Here is an 18,628-nt window from a genome sequence, read left to right on the forward strand (position 1 = left end):
TGCGCCATAACGCATATTACTAATAATGTCACTGTTTGTGTATCCTGAACGCGGTATATACAGCGGTGATGGGCCCAGAATAAACATAAAAGAAAAATGCACTATGGAAAGAGGTTAAACTTATCAGGAGAGGCTGAAAAATGAAGTGGAACACATCATTACCTGGTCACAGTAAAGGTTGCCGGTGCTGTCCTCGGTTGATGTGGAATGCCATCTCTAGTACAAAAGAACTGTCCTCACTAGAAAATCAGCTGATGCCCTGGTTTTTAAGATCGGTTAGCCTAATTGCAGAGCATGTAAAAATAAAAGAACAATACTGTTATCAGGAGTTCACTCATATATTGTGGCAATAAATATGAAATCAAGGTGCAACTGGCTAATCTTTTATGATAGTTTGTATAGGTTATTAGGTTATTGAGCTTTAAATTCTATCACGTGTAACTTGATTAAACACACAAAACATGAGTGTAGCATGAACTGCCCTTACCAAGTTGCAATTTCAACTATTATACAATTTATATTTTTCCGTTTGAGGGATCACTATCGTGTTCTTTCTTTATTGATATTATTTAATTTTTCAAATACTCTAGTATTTGTTTCCTATCAACACCTACATCATATGAGTAAGGGATGTGTTGATAAAACGACACCACTCTTATTAGTCCAAGAAATTTGTGAAAAAATTGTGCACCTTCTGTGAAAAGCATGAAACTTGGCATGGTGTCAAGGAATGGTATTTCAAGTTATTTCAGCCTGGGATCCACTTTTTAAAAATCCAAGATGGCCGCGAAATCCAAGATGGCCGCCAAAATGAAAAAAATACACAGGACATGTCAAAATGAAGTTATTTATGATTAGAAAATGATATAAATTGACATGATAGGTCAAAAATAGTAATTTCTTGGAAAAATGCTAAAGTAGCATTTGTAGAAAATTAAATATGGTTTCAAAATCCAATATGGCTGCCATTAAATGATTATATATTGACAAATTTCTAAAATAAAGGTAATTTGTATCTTAACACTTTTCATAGATATAACAAATTAAAAAAGTTGCATGCCTGCATAAAACCTGCACACACAGATGTACATTTACATAGAAAAAAAACTTACATTTATGGATAAAACCATGCGAGCACATTATTTAGCTTGATATTTCAAAGAATAGGGAGCGAGTGATATTGTACACCAAAGGCGTCAGCTTTACAATTTGGCTATGTTTTTTCATGCAAGTTGGTTTTGTAAAAATTATATGATGGAATACGTTAAGCCCTAATACACTAATTTTTTAGCATAATAGAAGGTCACCGTTTAAGGTCAATAACTCTATCATGGATTTTGACAGAATTATGTCCCTCTTAAATATAGAGAATTCTTCATAATCTAGGTTCTTGTTTAGCTTTAAAGCACCGAGAACAGTCAAGCACTCTATGATGTCCTACCGATAGCTCTTGTCAATGTGCATGATTCTGATACAATGCAAAGCCGCTGATTTTAATAATGATCCCCAGTTACCTTACTATCAAAACATAACACACAATGCGGAAAACAACATATCGTAGAATAACCGAAACAGAATGACTAAAACATTATTGTGTGCATCAACATCTACAGAAATTGAAACCTGAGCCCATAGAATGAGGGCTCTGAATGCGTCCTCGCGCTTCTGTAGAATTTAATGCATGAAAAGTGTGAATTAATCCTCTATTGTATTGTATATTTTAGTGCACAGAATTCCTTAGCTTATTTGAACCAAATGTTCAGTATGATTTGTACTACAAAGTGTCGGAGACGTAAGGGTTCTTCTCCTTTCAATTCTTTTTAATAAAATTATTTTGCATCATCCTTGTGATCGTCTTACTGCAGCTGTGAGTTCTTTTTCATTAGTAATTTAAGCAGCATATTTTGTTTCATAGATAACGGAATCAGACTCTTATTATATCATTATTTTGGCAAGGTCTTGTGAATTGACCAGAAAAACAGAATGATATTGAACAAAAATATCTTTGGTTTTTGTGTAATCAAACGTAAGTGTTTGACATTATTAAGATCAGTAATTCGTGACTTTATATGAGATCAAGTTTAGACTCTATTTGATAATTCCAAATGTAAGATTGAGATACTAACTTACTGACTTACTGCGAATTCGGGCTGCATTCCAGGGGCAACGCTCTTAAATTTCTTGTTAATTTCTCCCTTTTATATTTTAAAGTAGTTGAAATGCCTGATTAAGCCTTACATAGGCATATGTCTTTTCTGATATTACAGTATTATTGTTGATTTATAATCTCAGTTTTTTTTTGTATTTCAAAAACAATGGAAAAACTTTAACAAATTATAAATTGTTTACTTAGATATCAGAATGTGTCCTCGCGTTTCTGTAGATGTTAAATAGGGTGAATTGTGCACCTCTTGTTTAATTATTGGATTTTTAACAGTTCATAACTAAATGGGTTTTTGTTACAAAAACATATGTCTCCAAAAACTATGCATTGTAAATCATGTGATTATGCATGGTCACTCATGTGAATATTATTTTACAGTAAAATAGTTGATTTATAATCTCAGTTATTTTTTTTGTATTTCAAAAACAATGAAAAAACTTTAACAAACTATAAATTGTTTATTTAGATTAAATTATTTCTGTTTGGTTTCCACAACTGTCATAAAAGGACTGTACACAAGAACTAGTGAAATCATGCCGCATTTAGCTTAATTCATGAGGTTGTCATTTGTTCAGCTTTTTTTGTTATTTTTTTTTTTTTTTCTATTTAGTCCTTCTAGAATCACAATAACAATGAACAATTGACTTTAAACTTGACAGACATTCGGTACATCAAAACATGTAGGTGTTAATTATAAATAATTGACTAAAATTTTCTTGTCTATACCGATTAGTAATTAGTTGATAACACTTTAAACATTACCTTGCTTTAGTTAGAATAAAAACAACCTGATGAAACAACTGAAATATCATTATTTCTAACATTTTCAGCAATTTACTAGCCTAGTATCCACAATTTTTTAAGAACAGGTCACTTTTGACTTTGAACATAAACTACTTCAAGTAGTCTTTGGTTACGTTTAACTTTTTATTTTTATCAAAATACAAATTACACAGTCTAGAATTCTCTGAAATTATTATAATGAAGTGTTTTCCTTTTAGGGAAAATTACAAAGCTGTTGGGTAAAAATATACAAAAGTTTCTATACCATTCCTCGAGCACTTGCACAATGACCCAATAAGGAGGTCAGCTACATATTATATCATTGGAATATGACACTACTACGTTTGATTGCAAGTAACTTGCCCTTGAAATTACCTAAAATTAGCAAAGAAATTTTTATTCGAGGGCAGATAATGAAATATGAGATAATTTAACTTCTTTTTTTTGTTTTAAATATTCTTTTGTTTCTTTGAGTTTTCGTAAATCAAGTAAAAATGATTTTAAAAAATAATCTGAGCAATTTAATTATGAGCATATTTTCAATATGAATCGGGATGCTTTAAAACAGTTTCATAACTAAATGGGTTATTGTCATAAAAGCATATGTCTCCCAAAACTATGCATGGTCACTCATCTGAAGTTTCATTGAAATCCCACCAGTAATGACCTGTGAAAGCCGGACAATATTTTTTTCATTTATAGCTATGACGACCATTTTTTCGCAGCGAAGCGAAACGTGTTGGTGATGTGTATGCACAACTAGGGATGATACTGCTCTCTCCTGTAAAGTTTGGTTGATATTCAACCAGTAGTTTGACCAGTGAAGACCGGGCAAGATATTTCTTTTTTTAGCTCTGGCGGCTATTTTGTGCAGCGAAGCGGAACGTGACGGTGATGTCCGCAAGTTAGGATGGTACTGATTACTTCTGTGAAGTTAAGTTGAAATCCCACCTGTAGTTTAACCTGTGAAGGATGGACAAGCTTAATGCGGACGAACGGACAGACAGACACACGGCGAAGGCAAATACAATACGTCTCCCAAAAATTTACTTCATGCTGATATGTTTAAAAAAAACATGTAATATAATGAATGTGTGCTATTTTATACTAATTTGAAAATGATTACAGCTGGTGAGCTAACAAAATCTGAAAATTTCAACATGGTGGCCATCTTAAATTTTGGCAAGCATGTTGGATATGTAAACCCTAGATCCGAGGCTTGAATATAAATAAACATGCAATACCATAATTTTAAATTGGTGTCATTTTATACTGTTCTGTAATGACGACAACAGATGAAAACTATTACATTCTGAAAATTTTAATATGGCGGCCATGTTGGATTTTGGCAGCCATTTTGGATTTGCACAACCTGGATCCGAGGCTTGAATATATATAAATGTGTAATAAAATAAAATGGTGCTATTTTATACAGACCTGTAAAAAATACAGCTGGAAAACCTTAATATTTTGAAAAAAAAATAAATGGCGGCCATCTTGGATTTTTGGTGGCCATTTTGGATTTGCACAACCTGGATCAGGGGCTTGAATATAAATTAACCTGCTATATAATGCACTGATACTTTTTATACTACTCTAGGTATGACTACAGCTGAAATACCCAAATATTCTGAAAATTTTAATATATGGCGGCCATCTTGGATTTTGGCGGCCATATTGGATAATTAAAAAGTGGATCCCAGGCTAAAATGAATTGAAATACTATTTCCTGCCATCATGCCAAGTTTCATGCTTTTCACAAGAGGTGCACAATTCACCCTATATTATGCACGGATTTCTTGGACTATATTGTGACGATGAATATAAAAACCAGGAGCAACTGATAGATTTTCTATCATATGTTAAACAAGAGCACCGCTAGGCGGAACATTATATGCCCGAAAGTGTTTTTTTTATTAAGGATAAAGCTTTTGTAAGACATGGGAATTAAATAAAGTATTACCTCCTTCAAAAAGCAATCTCCTGTATAGCTGAAGAATCTTCATCAACCACCATCAAGTTGTTATATTGTAAGTAAAAATTGCTACGACGGATGGACAGTAAAACCGCCAGAGGTGTAACATAATATAAGCAAATTTTTTGGCATATAATTAATGTACTCAATATAAGTGATCATCCTATAGTTGTAAAACTGTTAACAATTTAAGGTCATTTGATATTAACCTTAGACATTGTAACCCCAATATAGATATGGATTTTTATTCAATATAGGCAATCAGCCTATGAAGTTTTTACACTGTAAAGCCAAAATGGAACTTGTGTTATGCTCCAACAGAAAGCACAATTTTCAGTGTAAAGATCATATTTGACCTTTGACTTTTGACCTTGCTGACCCCAAAATCAATAGGGGGTCTTCTACCCCAATATTGACAATCATCCTATAAAGTTTGAACACTGTGGGCCAAATGAAACTTAAGTTATGCTCCAGAAACCACAAATTTCAGTGTAAACATTATTGTGACCCTGACCTTTGACTTTAAAATCAATAGGGGTCATGTTTTGAACTTGTGATGAACAAGTCCAAAACATGAATTGTCGAATTTGTGTTGTCATTTTTCGGTGAACTGTCTCTGTATTTTGTTTTGTCAAGTGTTGTCATATACCGTCCAATAGGTATAAGGTATATTTTAGAAAACATAATATTATTTGAAGAGGGATATAATGATGATTGATTTTATTCTTACCAAATAGAGAAAAACAGAATCCCTAAAGAAAGTTCCACACGGCAAAATTGTAAAACAATGTAGACTCGGTTTGATTGAGCATGTTCATGGACGGTACTGGAAAGTGCAAGTTTCCGTCCACGCCCCCTAGCACCGGCTTAAGCAGAATTCAACATCACACGGAGGTTATCATGGAACCTTCAATGTGACACAGTAGTGTCATTCCATGAAAAGCGACGTATGGTCCCCAAGTAAAAGAATGCGTGTGCCCTAAACGAGGAAAGTTCAAACAATGGGTGGAACTGAATAAAATGGAATTTTGAAAGGGTATCTGAGGTTATGAAGCCTGCATATCACAGACAAGACTATAAAAGCAGGCAACATATCCTAAGGGTGATTATACAGTATTAAAGTAGGAATGCTGGAACCACCCAAGTTGAAACAGGCCAAATACAAGAAACTTAAAATACCAACTAAAATGTATACAAAACAATAATGTCGTGCTCAAGGATCGTACGATAAATGTATGATGAATAACTTTAGTATTAACCAACCTATAGCTTCAAATTTCAATAACATGACACTGCACAAACAACGCTGATGTGGCGGTATAATAGAGAAAATAAAAATACCTAAAGAAAGCCAAACACAGCAAAATTAAAAATGTTGCAGGCTCAGTTTGATTGAGCTTGTTCATGGACGTTACTGTCAAGTGCAAGCTATCATCCACGCCCCAAGCAAAATTCAACATTTAACATGAACTGGTACAATTTTGAAGCATCCGTAGATGTGTTCATATTGCGGTTATCATGGAGCCTTCAATGTGACACATGAGTGTCATTCCATGAAAAGCGACGTATTATCCCCAAGTAAAAGAATGCGTGTGCCCTAAACGATTGGGAAACAATTGTAGTCTGAAAGAGCTATATATTTCAGAAAATATTCTCATTTTGAATATGAATTTATTTTAGGAATACTGAGAACAAAAAAGAGATTTTGCTACAGTCATGTTGTCATCGCCTTTCGAAAACTTCAAAGTCGGTCATAATTGTTTATTAATCAATGGATTGCCTTCAAACTTGAATACTACAACCCTTTGAACAAGACCTGTAAATTGACCAGCCATAGCCCAATGTTGATTCTATAACTTAACATAATTAATGCGTTCCAGAATAAAAAGGAAATTCCAGATGTCCTTTTTCGGGGGTCGACCTAAAAGCTAATTTTTCGACAACAAATTTACATGCCCAGAGAGAGAGAGAGTGTTTGCTGACTTAGAGGAATAATTCCCCTTTCTTTTAAACCTCATACGAAACGCTTGGTACCTGTCCGTTCTGTGGATAATATTCCATTACCTTTTATACGAGTTTATTTTCTTACGATTATGTGGAAAATCGTTTTTCGGCGCTATTTGATGAATACATATAGAAGAAGATTTTGCTTGCTTTTAAATGGGTCAATATTATTGTCATTTGTGCGGATTACAAAAGCCGTTTTAATTAATTGTAGACGTCCAATGTATTTTTTAAATATAAAAAAGGAAGGTTAAATAATAACGGAAATGTCTGTTAATTTTCGATACATGTTTTCATACTTCTATTTGAGAATATAAAGAAGAAACACAAAAAAATACACCCAATAATAATTACATTCAATAAATAATAATTATAATAATGGTTTTATATAAAACTGTTGACATTTATCTGTAAACTATTTCAACTTATTTTTTACAACATAAATATGTTTATCAAACAACCGTACACGTATTATCATTTAAGTAAATTGAAAACATAACAAATTGATAGGCATGCTGATCTTTAATTTTTTTATTCTTATGTGTTGTAGTTGTTTATTCTATACTATACATGTAGTGTAAAGTATATATAAAAAATATTCAGATGTATTCATCAATGAAATGCGTATTTTAATTTTCCATATATTTCTCTTTATAAGATTACATTTACTGCTGTGTATCATATTTTCCGTACTTTCATTCGAGTCGTAACTTCTTTCATTAATATACATATTAAAATAAATAAAAATGGGACTGTAATATCTGTAACAATTTTAAATAAAGTAACCGCATTTAATAAACAAAAAAGTATATTATTTTTCCAAAATAACGGGATTTAATTTCATGATTATCCAATTAATTATATCTTATCCGTGTTTATAACAAATTGTATAATAATCGTTTTCATACCACTCGATGAAATTAATCATGTAATTATATAATAAAAAGTCCTTGATATCATCTTTTCATTATATTATTAAATATCCTTAATATAAGTTTGGAAATATTGAGAATTATTGATAACATGAAAGTGAGTAGTTTGTTTCAATATTTTCTGTTTCAACATATTTCCGTATTTTCACTACATTCTTCTAAAATCAGCCAAATCACGAAATTAGAAGTATTTCAAATTTAAATGTCGAACAAACGGAATAAACAGAAAATTCAACTTTTTTTTCTATACCTACGGAATTAATTAATTTTCACACTGTGGCATGAAAGTTCGAATATTTAAATATTCGCGAAATATTTATTTTCATACTAGTTTCAATCGATAAAAACAAATCCTGTTTTTATTGAAAAGAACTTAAACATCGCCTATTTAATCATCTTTTTATCGTCTTCATTTTGCGTCTTTAAAATACATATGAAAATTTGGTCGTCACTTATTTGTTATTGTTAAATAGTACGATACATGTATAATCTATTGTTCAAGATATGTTTGTTAATTGATAAAAAGAAGAAAAAAACAACAACAACAAAAATAAATAAGCAAAACATGATAAAATAAAGTTTGACATGCAATCGATAAAATTTTCATTCACGTATAGAGTGATATCTTATTGGTTTCTTCTATAACGTCTGTTTCTTGACATTGCCTTTATCTGAAAACAAATATTGAAACAATATGAAATTGCTTATAATGCAACTTAGTATAACGTTATCATTTACTTTATTGATCACAAGCATTAAAATGAAATAAACAGAATAAGTTTGGAATAATTTAAACCCTTATGCCAATATTGTAAAACCATATTCTTTATTTATGAAAAGCGTAAAATTTTAATGTAATAAGATAAATAAAAATAACTCTCATACGATGATTTAATAGCTCATTTGTTTCATTTATATAATATACAAGGATTGCATATCTTCTCACATTGTTTCTCTGTATACTGGCCTTTGCTTAAATTAATTTAATATATCTTTTCTGCAATATAATGAATGGACTAAAGCAACAGATATTGCAACCCGCTGTAATAGCAGAGTATAAAGATGTTATACAATCAAAGCAATAAGGAAATAGCCCCGCCTATTTATAATCCAAAGCATGAATCTATCCAGCTGATAAACCAGTTAGATCGATTACAGCTGAGATAAGGATGGGCTCAGACCACACGCCGTCAACGGCGAAAGTATTTACAATTAATCGGCTACTCGAAGTTTGTTTTACACGTGTCTGCAATTTGTATCAATCTCAACATGGCATATAAAGATACGAGTTACAGCGTTTTTATTTATTATTATTCACATGTCCTATTATAAATGCAAGAAAGTAATGCATTTAGATATTTAGATATTTTCATTCTAATATCGTTTGGATTGTTTCACTCATATGTTTTTATCTTTTATTGCATCTATTGGTATTAAATCGATTTTCTTACATGTGCAAAGATAACGATATGTTACTAAATCATGTGTGTGTTTTTTGTAAAGAAACAATACCGATTTCTGCTCATTTTTTATTTCTTCCTTCAAATGAAAGTCACCTTCTTTGTGTTATTGGGTCTCACTATATTCGATAATTGACAGAGAAGTGATGTACAATGCATATGTATACGGAACAATATATTTCATAAGAAGTCAACTTATAAGCCGTCAGCCCTTACAGATTTTCACATTATATTCTTAATCTATAACAAATACTAATACAAATAAACAATCATTACGTGGAAATGATACATATTTTTCCACATGAACTGAAAAAAACTGAAATAAATACCTTGATTTGCATCTAATCATAATATTTCGATGAATTTAACTGCACTCCTTGTTATTATAAACAATAACACTCTACCACATTCCAACAAATGTATATTTTGTACTGCTGAACATCTACTCTTCCATGACGGTGAGATAGCAATAAAACCGCCCGATTAATTCGTTCAAGATAGTAAATTGACATTCACGCCGCATGTCAATCAAACTGGGCAGGGGTCACAGAGATAAACCAATAAGCTGTCGTTATCGATTCCACGCTAAAAATGCCTGCGAAGTCCGACAAAGTACTTGGCTAAGACAATGGTACAGAAATAATTATTCAGAATTGCAATAATTTTAATTTTCTGTCAATTTGAAGTTTTATTATGATATATTAAATGTTAGTAACCAAATATACTGACATATTGACAGATCGGAATAAGTTTGTTTTTATTTTGCAAAATGTTATTAAATTTCAACATAATATTATGTAGATAATAAGTATGAAATATTTTTTTGGCTATAAACACAATGCACTTTCGTACAACAAAACAAACAATCACTTTTTCTAGAAGCCACGTCACAATAGTAAAACAATATGACTGATTGAAATAATAATGTAAAGAGTGGGTAACATAATGACATAAACAAATTATAACTTTAAACTTTTTTCATACAATGGGACAGTAATTATAATGGTCAAAAACTAAGCTGAAATGTATTGTTTATGTTTTCCAAATTTACATTTTATGATTTTAACTGATAAAATAAGTTTTAGTACATGTCATACATGTATGTAATTACAAAATATATGTTTACTTCTAGAAATAGGTATGTAAAACAAAAGGAAAGTAGTAGAGCTTATGATACCTAAAAAAAAAAAAATAATAAATTAACACATTTTGATTTATTATTTGTCTATAAATTGTATATTTAATTTATTAAATTAATCATACCAATACTAATTGAAAAACTAATCTAAAGAAAATATCAGGTGGCGTGAGAAAAATAACTTAATAACGTCACTAGCAGGTGCACGCTTTTCAAACGTACATAGACAATACTATACGATATTGCAAATATTTACAACGCGCTAAGATAAGGCTATAAAATATTAACTCGTTCGTTACTAAAGATAGTCAGGGAAAGCAATAGTATGGAAATTGATGAAGAACTTGAATTTAAAATTTTGGATTTAAACATTAGAAAAAATCGTTAAGCCTGTCTTGTTCTAGCAATTAGTTTTAAGTGTTCCAATAAATAGAACGTGCTAAAAAATACAATATTTTTAAGAAGAAAAGGTTTTAAATACCCAAGACCACGTTTATTTAAATATTCCTATCTATTCATAATGACCTTATATATTCATAAGGTCCGCAGAATATCCAGACGCGATACTGACAATTTTTTCGTTTGTAACGAACAGTGTCAATAAAGACGCAGCCTTAAAAATGAAAACATAATGGGTAAATACAATAAAACATTGAGTGAAATTATATAACCTGAGTATCTCTATTAAGTTTTAAAATATAAATAATAAATTAAAATTAAATATTCAAACAGATCAGCTTAATACGGAACTTATACCAATAACAACATGTCTGATGTATGTGACGTTTAGAGAATAAAATTGTATTTTGTCGTGAATCATGTCAAATGTATGTTAACAATACATAATCACATAAAAATAAAAATGTAGAAAGGGCATGCAATCTTCTTAATCAATTTTAACAATTTCTGAATAAATTAATGTATTATCTAAACCGAATTTTGCACATAAAACTCGAAAAAATATTTTTAATTTATTTGTGTCACATTTATAATTTTACTGTTTTTATTGTGCTACTTCAATTTCAAAATCAAACGATCATAACATAATCATATAATGTTCTACATATAGTATCCCTTTGAATTTGTAAATTGTAATGATATTTGGCAGTTTTAGAATTTCCTTGAAGTCAACAAGAAATAACACGATATTGGCAAAACGTTTCATGCGTCATTAATACGTGAATGCAGATATTGATTTTTATTTTTTTTTAAAAACCGTTATACATTTATAAATTGAATAATATACCTACTATTCAAGTAAACTATTAAAAGCATCAACATTTTATATATAGTCACACATTATATAAGGTAAATTAATTGGTAACATAAGTGGCATAACAGCTTTGTGAATACATTGGTACCTGTATTTTGTCCAAGGTTCCTACTGACCGGGTCACGTGAATCAGTGGGTTCTCTGGCGTAATGTCAATTACACGCCTTAGCTCATTATAGAAACTACACCGTAGTGTGAATATACTTTTATTACACACATAATTATACAATTACCGCGCTAAACGTGCAAATTATTTTGATTTTCTGTCAATTTAAAGCTATTTAAACGGTAAATCTAACAAATATTCTGACATATTGACAGATGATGTCAGTTAGTTTATTATCATGCAAAAAATCAGTCACTTTCTATTACGAAGATAATCAACGAGAGTTAAATGCTGGCTTTACAACAATGCGTTGAAAAGGGAAACATATACACCATTTTCTCCCTTCTATACAATTACGTCTATTCATAATCACATTATATATTATAACGTCCAAGGATATCCAGATGATATGACAATTTTTTTTATCTTTATAACATAGTGACAATAACATGCTGCGGTAGAAAAAAATGCAAATATAATGAGTGAATATACAATGAATATTTTGGATGAAAATATCCTACTTTAATATAACTGTAAAGTTCAATGAATTAAGAATAAATATTAAAATATAAAACGAAACAAGTTAAATGTTGGTGCTGAACATCAAAGAAGCCGTCAAATGATGTGAACAGTTCAATTTTGTGTTACGTATTATTTACTTTTTTTATAAAAGATTAAACTCCTTGAACAAAAAATTGCATATTCGCCTAGAATCTAGGTAATGGACCACAAAATGTTATTAAAAATCTAGGTAAAATAGGACAATCGTCGGTCACAGAATCCTTCAAAATAACCTATTTAAGCGTAATGTTTCACTCACTTAACCTGTTTTGTAACTTAAATGTTAATTATTTAAATGAATAACACTCCGCACACGTTTTGCCTGTTGTTCAAAAATATTTCCGCTGTGTCCGCAGCGCCAAAATAATCTCCGTTGCATATTTTAGTGATACCTTTTGTTTCCTACCCGTCATTAGATTATTGACGGGTCTCAACGGGTTTTAGAACGATCGTATATACCGGAATTCGGTATTTAGTGTGGTGCTCCAATTCTTTTTTTAGTCTCACTTACTATAGACTGGCTCATTGGCACGTTATTTATGAGGTAGATAAAAATAATATGATATTCAAACATGACACTATCACTTCAGTTAAACGTTTATTTTAATCCTTTAAAGCTCTGTGACATGTTGTACATCAGAAAAGCTATTTTTATTAGAAAATTTGAAAAAATGCACAAAATCAAGTCTAATATTTTCCCCATTGCTATACGGACAAATGCATATCTACTGGACGGCGCGTCTAATTACGAAACTAATGCCAATAACATTATGTCCGATCACGGCTTACATTCACTGATTTATCCGTGAAAATTATATTTGATATATATGAGAGCGTGATATTTTAACAGTTAGAATAGCAACCTCTGAAGTTCTTTTCTTCAAAATGTTATTATTTACTCAGTTTACAATACAAGTCGGTCTGACAATGGCAGCTTATACAAACATTAAATGAAAATTGTCACAGATAATTAGACCTTTTTCCTATCAATACATTTGTTTGTATATTTTCTTTTTAAAATGAAGATTTCTTATATACCACATTATTAGTAAGATCAGTATTTGTTAAGAATTACTGATACTTCAACAGAATTTTTTATTTATATATTTCTTTAAGTAACAAAAGTTAAGAATTATGATAATAATGGAAACTTTTTCTATATTCAGTTTGTTTAGAGTTAATCTTCTCTCTCTTCATATGTAAACCATGTCACAATGTAAGGTCATTCATGAGAACGCGTTTTCATTGCAAGCAACATGCAGTTCCGCGCAATGATATGGAGGCATACACTTTACTTCTATAAACAGAAATATGCTAATTAAATAAATGCATGCATGTACCGCCGTTTTAACATGGAATTTCATAAAAGAAATGGAACCCCAACCGTAAAACAGAACTGCACGTTTAGCTACATGTTTTTTGTATATACGACAGACTATCTTTCCTACAACGCTTTGAAGAGAAATTATTTGCCCTACGACGACAGCTAAACACTTAACGTGTAACAAATCTAAATTATCTCTTGATAATTGAAAAATGACTGATTTTAATGACGATTCTAAACGAGCAATTCTTTCTTCTGCAATAAACATACAATTTGTGTTATAATCAATTGTATGACCCAACCAAGACACTAATCTTGATGGAGACCAACAACACTTGTTATCAGCAAGCAAAAACCCGAATTCGAGCAAAGAACTTCGCACAAAATTACTAGATATTTTTGCCTTTTCGTATTCAGTGTGACCACCTACTCCATCATCTAAAAACATGATAACTTTATGACCCAAAGATCTCCAATATTTAATGATAACCCGAAGTGTTTTTGTAAATATATGCCCAGCGGTGGATATTCCGAATGGCAATGAGTTATATACATAATATTTTTCAATCCCATTTTCAATATAACAAAAACCTAAATATTTAGTATATTCCGGAAAAATATCTATGTGATGGTAAGCACTCTTTAAATCGAAAGAGTAAACAAATGTATTGAGGTCAAACATATTTTCTGCAGTGTTTATATCCTCAAATTTTATCTTAAATTTATGTAAGCAAGGATTAATATGCCTGCAATCTAACACTAACCTAGGTTTACCCACTTTATTGTAAGCTACTGTTAATGGGTTTATAACATAGGGCTTCTCTGTTACCTCAGAGATCACACTTTTTTCTAAAAGAGACTTTATCTCAGATTTAACGAAACATTCGTTTTCCCTTGCCGATTTGTTGTTTTTCAGATACACTTTTTGCGGCATATAACTAAACGGTAATTTGTAGCCATTTTTAACAACGTCCAAAATAAATACATTTTTAGACACATTTTCCCACTTACCAAAATTCTGCTTTAACCTGCCAACTGGGGAAATAGGATTATCTTTACCTATTGACCCTGATACGTTTTCTCCATTATTTACTTGAGCACCCGTACATGATTCATTTTTACTTACTTCCATCCTTCCCAAACATGCCATATCTACATGCTCATCTGTGCCTAAGACTAACTGTGAAGTCTCTAAAATATCAAAATTACAAGTACTTAACTTATTGTTCTGATAAGAACTGTTCTGCACACATTCGTTTTTCCAGTGACCGGCTTTGCCACACAAGAAACACAATCCTGGCCATTGTCTTGTGCCCTGTTGAGTCTGTGATGACGATCCTGGCGTCTCTGGACGTCTATACGTACAGCTGCTTTTTCTCGCCATTTTTGTTTTATCTGCCTTAGCCTTCCTGCTAGCACGTGCCTCAGCCTTGAAAATCCGCCTCTCATCATCCCTGTCACTAGCAATTGGGTTGGTTTCGTATTCGTTCACCGTTTTCTAGCCCAAATCTGAAGTGTCGGCAAGCAACACCAGTTTTTGCCGCCTTTTCAATAACTCCCATGCTGAAATATTTACACACATGTGTCAAAAAACTAACAATAAAATAATCCTGCCTACCAAAATAAAGCACGGGCGAAACATGAACGATTAAAATTAAACGGTAGACTCCCGACAAATTAGGCGTTATCTTTATAGACTAAATGACTATCTTTGAAATATACCTGTTTTGACCTCTAACGGGAAACACTGAATGCACGTGACATTTTTCGTTTGTTATTAAAATATTTTCAATTTACCTTGAATAATAGAATCTTTAGCAGACGATAAATCCTGTGTTTCTACGGCTGCTTGAGCGACTGCTAATTTGTCAATAACCTTTGCATTAAGTTTAAATTGTTCTTCATTACTTTTACGTTTAAATTTTGGCACGTTCAAAATTGAAATAGCAGAAGAAGGTTTGTCACTTATCTTCGAAAGCATGTTACTTATGCTTCCCAGAAGCTCCTCGTTGTTTGCTTTTACAACCTCTTTAACTTTCTCCTCAATAAACCCCGACATCTCCGCTCTATTCATGGCTGCTCAAAATTGTCCTTCACAATCGAAACCGAGCGTAGAACTGATTTCCACGAGCATTTTACCGCCTAAAACCACATGACCAATCACTGATCACGTGATATACGCATCAGTGATCCGCGCACTAGTTTATGTGCGACATAACGTTGAGACATACGTTCTGCGGCTATACTACGTAACGCGCAGAACTTAAAATTAAAAGCAGAATACTCTTTTCAAATTTAGTTGGTGTACAATAATGTTAAACATTATATACTTGACTGATTAAGATAATCTATGTCATTATACGTAACATTATTTTACACTTTTGAACATTTAAAAGGAAATGTTCTCCCTCCAAAAAAAAAAAGAACAAACAAACCGACAAAAAAGTTCATACTATCTTCCACCGTGTTCACAAATGAAATTATTTGATAATTCAGGTATATTACAGGTGTTCTGTACGTATATTTTTACGTATATATGATTTTGTATTATTTTATTTTATTCCTAAAAAAAACTATTATAATAATAAACTATGTAAACAAACATGCTGGTTGCATTGTAAATAAATGTGAAAACTTTTCTGCTGGTCCAGGAACATAATCATGGAGGGCATACTAAAATGCATGACTATAATATACGAGGGTGCTTCAAAAAGTCATGTTACTTATGAATAGAACAGAACAGAGTTTATTTCATAACTTGTACACACATAGGTACATCGTTATAACAAGCATTTTGAATATAATTTTAGGTTACATATTTTACAATATAGGAAATGTGTTTCCATACTTAAATCAGACGTTTTGGTGCAATAATTCTATTCAGGTATATATTGTCCGATGTAATAGCTACACAAGCACGAAAACCGCGTGCAAATTGTTTTGTTGGAAATTAATTATTTTAGAGGCACTTTTAACGTCTTCATTTTATTAATCAAGTAGCATTACTTTTTGAAGCCCCTCGTATATTAAGTTTCATCTGGTTGACACAAAAATGGTTACTGAACAAGTAAATATATTTCATTATATATCTCTATGGCAGATATCAAACACATATGTGAGTTAACTGTGTTTATCCAACATAGTAAGCAATGGAAAAACGTTTATTTTGCTATAATTTAGTCTATCGTCACAATCTATGTGTTGTAGAAATTGGTCAATATAAATTGAGTGGGAAATACATATTTCAATAATTCAAAAGAAAATTCACAGTCTTAAGCTGCCAAATACTTGTCGTAAATAGGGCATTGTGTCAATTCTGTGTCGGCAGACATTTGTCATCGTCTCTAGAGATAACTGAATTATATTTTTTTCTTCACGTGTTGTGTAAGATCATTTTTTATAAACGCATTCATATAACTGAGTTTTAAAGATGATGAAGTGTAAAAATAACAGAAATATGAGGCTTTGTTTACAGGCTTTAATAAAATGTTTCTGTTTCCTTTCAATGGGGCAATCTAAAAAACACCACATTCTTTTTTCTGAGTAAATGTTTGTAAGTTAAGTACATGAAATTTTGTCGTATGCCCTGATCAATCATCTTGTACGAGAAAAACAATTGACAAGTGTGTTAATTCAGACGTGGTTGGGTTTTCAAGGTTATCTTTTAGTCGTGTCACTGACACTTAAAAATCAACAATACAATATCACTTTACTTTCCTACGGAATTTGACGGAAATGGCCGAAAGAAAATGCGATTGTTTACCAAAATGTTATGTTTGTATACCTTTAATGTAAACATTGTATATTTCAATGAAACATGTAAAATTTAAACATTCCGGAACTCATTAATTCATTGTTTGATGACGTCATATCACTAAAGTTCATTGTAACGAGGTTTTTCCTCTGTAAACAATGTTATACTTTAATTAATGATAAACAATAAACGTACATTTTGAATGATTTCTGACGTTTATGACCACACATTTTCTGTGGCATGTCATTTTAAAACGAGGATGTGTTGCTCATTATCACTTTTTATTTGAGAGACCAAAAATAACGCAATATAGACATATTTTTTATTTTGTTTTGATGGGTTCTTTTTTTTGCGGGTGTATTTTATGGGGTTTATTTTAATGTTTTTTTTTTTTAGCGGGGGTTGTTTTTTTTTGTTTCACGTCTAAAATTGTGTTCATTTATTCTAAGCTCCGCTGTTTGAAATATGACATGACCTAACCTAAAAGAGCAAACAGTTTCAATTTTCATTGACTGATTATTCAAACAGTAGCACTGTGAGTTTAATTTTATACTACATAAAGATTTTAAATGTGTTTTCTTAAATCATTCAAAGTTAAGTAAAATCATCGGAGCTAATCTTTGTCGTTTCTTTAAAAATGCAATAATCCCGAAAATGTCCTCAAATTGTTAAGGGAAATATAAACTACGGCGGCACCTATGTCCGCATGTCATTTCTATGGCAACATATATAATTTAAAAATCAATTGGAAGGGGCCTTAAAAAATCTATTACTGATTCACAATAATTCATATATTACGTATATGTACATTTCTTTTAAAATTGAAACTTATTCTTTGTTTTTTTATTATTTTATTTAACAACTTGCAACGTTTTTTAGTATTTTTTTTTACATGTTTTAACCTTGTATTTTTGTAAAATAGCTATATATTTCGATCTTGTTTGTGGCTGGTGTAGCTTAGAGATTTATTTATGTTTCCTTTTTATAGGAAGAGTGATATATAATTTATGTCGAAAGATCATACTACATTGTACTTATAACGTTGTTGTTTTCATATACTGATATATTGTTATTATTCTAAATTCTAAGTGGCTTCTACGCTGCGTCTCTCTACAGTCGTAAAACTATAACCTATTTTTCAGTCAATATTTAAA

At 31.2% G+C, this 18,628-nt stretch overlaps 1 protein-coding gene across 1 annotated transcript; it reads right to left on the reverse strand.

The window, feature by feature from the left end:
• Nucleotides 1-15,159: 15,159 nt before the first annotated feature.
• Nucleotides 15,160-15,995, reverse strand: LOC132734655 (uncharacterized). The gene is made up of 2 exons (XM_060721442.1): nucleotides 15,518-15,995; nucleotides 15,160-15,283 (listed from the first exon to the last, which is right to left on the reverse strand). Exons 1-2 carry the CDS (start codon nucleotides 15,792-15,794, stop codon nucleotides 15,219-15,221), a joined length of 342 nt encoding a protein of 113 aa, XP_060577425.1. The 5' UTR covers nucleotides 15,795-15,995; the 3' UTR covers nucleotides 15,160-15,218.
• Between the last annotated feature and the right edge of the window lie 2,633 nt (nucleotides 15,996-18,628).

Source organism: Ruditapes philippinarum, unplaced genomic scaffold (genome assembly GCF_026571515.1).
Source record: "Ruditapes philippinarum isolate M1 unplaced genomic scaffold, ASM2657151v2 ctg4747_1_1_1_1, whole genome shotgun sequence".
Classification (NCBI taxonomy): Eukaryota; Metazoa; Mollusca; class Bivalvia; order Venerida; family Veneridae; genus Ruditapes; species Ruditapes philippinarum.